At 31.2% G+C, this 1,730-nt stretch overlaps 1 protein-coding gene across 1 annotated transcript in view; it reads left to right on the plus strand.

The window, feature by feature from the left end:
* LOC110026845 (protein SPT2 homolog) overlaps positions 1-1,730 on the plus strand; it is a 23,805-nt gene that overhangs the window by 11,546 nt on the left and 10,529 nt on the right. The window contains exon 9 of the mRNA XM_020728020.1: positions 302-394. Within this exon, the coding sequence (XP_020583679.1) occupies positions 302-394 (93 nt within the window). The remainder of the gene's footprint in view (positions 1-301; positions 395-1,730) is intronic.

Genomic DNA, 1,730 nt, shown 5'->3' on the forward strand with positions numbered 1-1,730 from the left:
ATATATATATATATAATAATAATAATAATAATAATAATAATAATAATAATAACCACACTCAACTGCAGGAAATGATGCATGCAGCTTCTGGAATATATTTTTCTGCAATCAATGCCGATTCTTATCCGTGACTGCATTTTACTTTTTTTTTATGCAAATATTTTTTTGCGCTTTCTTTCATGCTTCACAGGCTCACATTGGGTTTATGGGTTTTATGTGTTTTATAAGTTAGTATGGAATGGTGAAATGCTGGTTGCAACTATAAATGGATTAACATGTTAAAATGCAAATTTCTGTGCAGGTATAATCCTAGCAAATATGCAGATATGGATGATGATGATGACAGTGACATGGAAGCTGATTTTAGTCAAATTGAAAGAGAGGAGAGGAGAAGGTATGTAATTTCATGTATGCTTTAGTTCTATTGTGATAATGACGCTCAATTATGAATTTAAACCAGTTGAAAGATTATTTTTATTAAGCTTGTATTAATGTGCCATTAGTTTTAACTCTGATAGACCGTCATGATTTGTGCCATTTCGTCTTTAGAAACCATAATGGTTAAAGTCAAGGTGCTTATGGGTTGGCAATAGATGAAAGCTTTATATTTCATGCCATCCTGAAGCTGTTTTCTCGAGTCATTAAAGTGAAATAGCCTGAACTTGTCTGATTGCCATGTTATATTGATTTGAAAAATATACCAAATTTAAAAATCTGATATCCATGTTGCGTATAATTGACATTTATAGCCCAGCTTGACGGGGAGTATGGGTTTCTAATTCTATTAATTTTTGGAATGTACTTGATTTAAAATCATTATTCAGATTTTTTTTGTTTAATTGTGCAATTTTTTATTTTAATACCATGTGTAATTAAAGATGGATACTTTTTGGTTATTTTTTGGATACTGTTGACATCTACACTTTCTCTGCTACCAAACATAATTAAGTACGATGCTGAATATGGATGGCTGATGTAGCATTGCACAAAATGAACTTGCAATCAACGTTATTCAATCATTCTCAATTTCATAAAACAAACTTCATGGATGCATTCAAAATGTCGAAATTGCTTAAATCCATTTACATTATCCAGTGTGTTGCATGAGAAAAAAGCAGAAAAGTTACCCAAAAGGTATGCCTTCATCACATATTTCTTGAAGAAGTATCTAGAGTGTTGAAAATACCCAAAGAAAGACTCTTGTACTACCAAATCATTGATGTAGCCTATAGGTGATGGATGACAGACGATTTTGCATAAAGTTGATTCCAAATGTCTCAATTGCAATCAAATTCACTCGAATGTTACCCCTTTTCAAAATGGGTCTTGCTGATGTGTTGGAAACGTAAATAATATCTGGGATTGTCACGCATATTGCTTTTGTTATTTCACAAGAGTGAAACTCAAAATTTGCTTATGCTCAAGACAACTTCGTACAGTTTGAGATGCATGTAAAATGAAGAATTGTGTGAGAACATAAGCATGTGTCGAGATGTGTCTGAGATGGAAATAAGGTTGGGACAATTAATTCTAATTCCTTTAATTAAGGAAATTAGAATTAGTTGGTAATCCCTTAAATTGAAGGAATTAGAATTAATTTGTAATCCCTTAAATTGAGGGAATTAGTGAAATAGTTTTCTAGTTTTTTCTACTTGTAATCTCCTATATAATGAAATAGTTTATCAATTCAAAGAAGTAAGTGAAATACAAAATTATTCCTATATAATACC

Source organism: Phalaenopsis equestris, unplaced genomic scaffold, assembly GCF_001263595.1.
Source record: "Phalaenopsis equestris unplaced genomic scaffold, ASM126359v1 Scaffold000402, whole genome shotgun sequence".
Taxonomy (NCBI): Eukaryota; Viridiplantae; Streptophyta; class Magnoliopsida; order Asparagales; family Orchidaceae; genus Phalaenopsis; species Phalaenopsis equestris.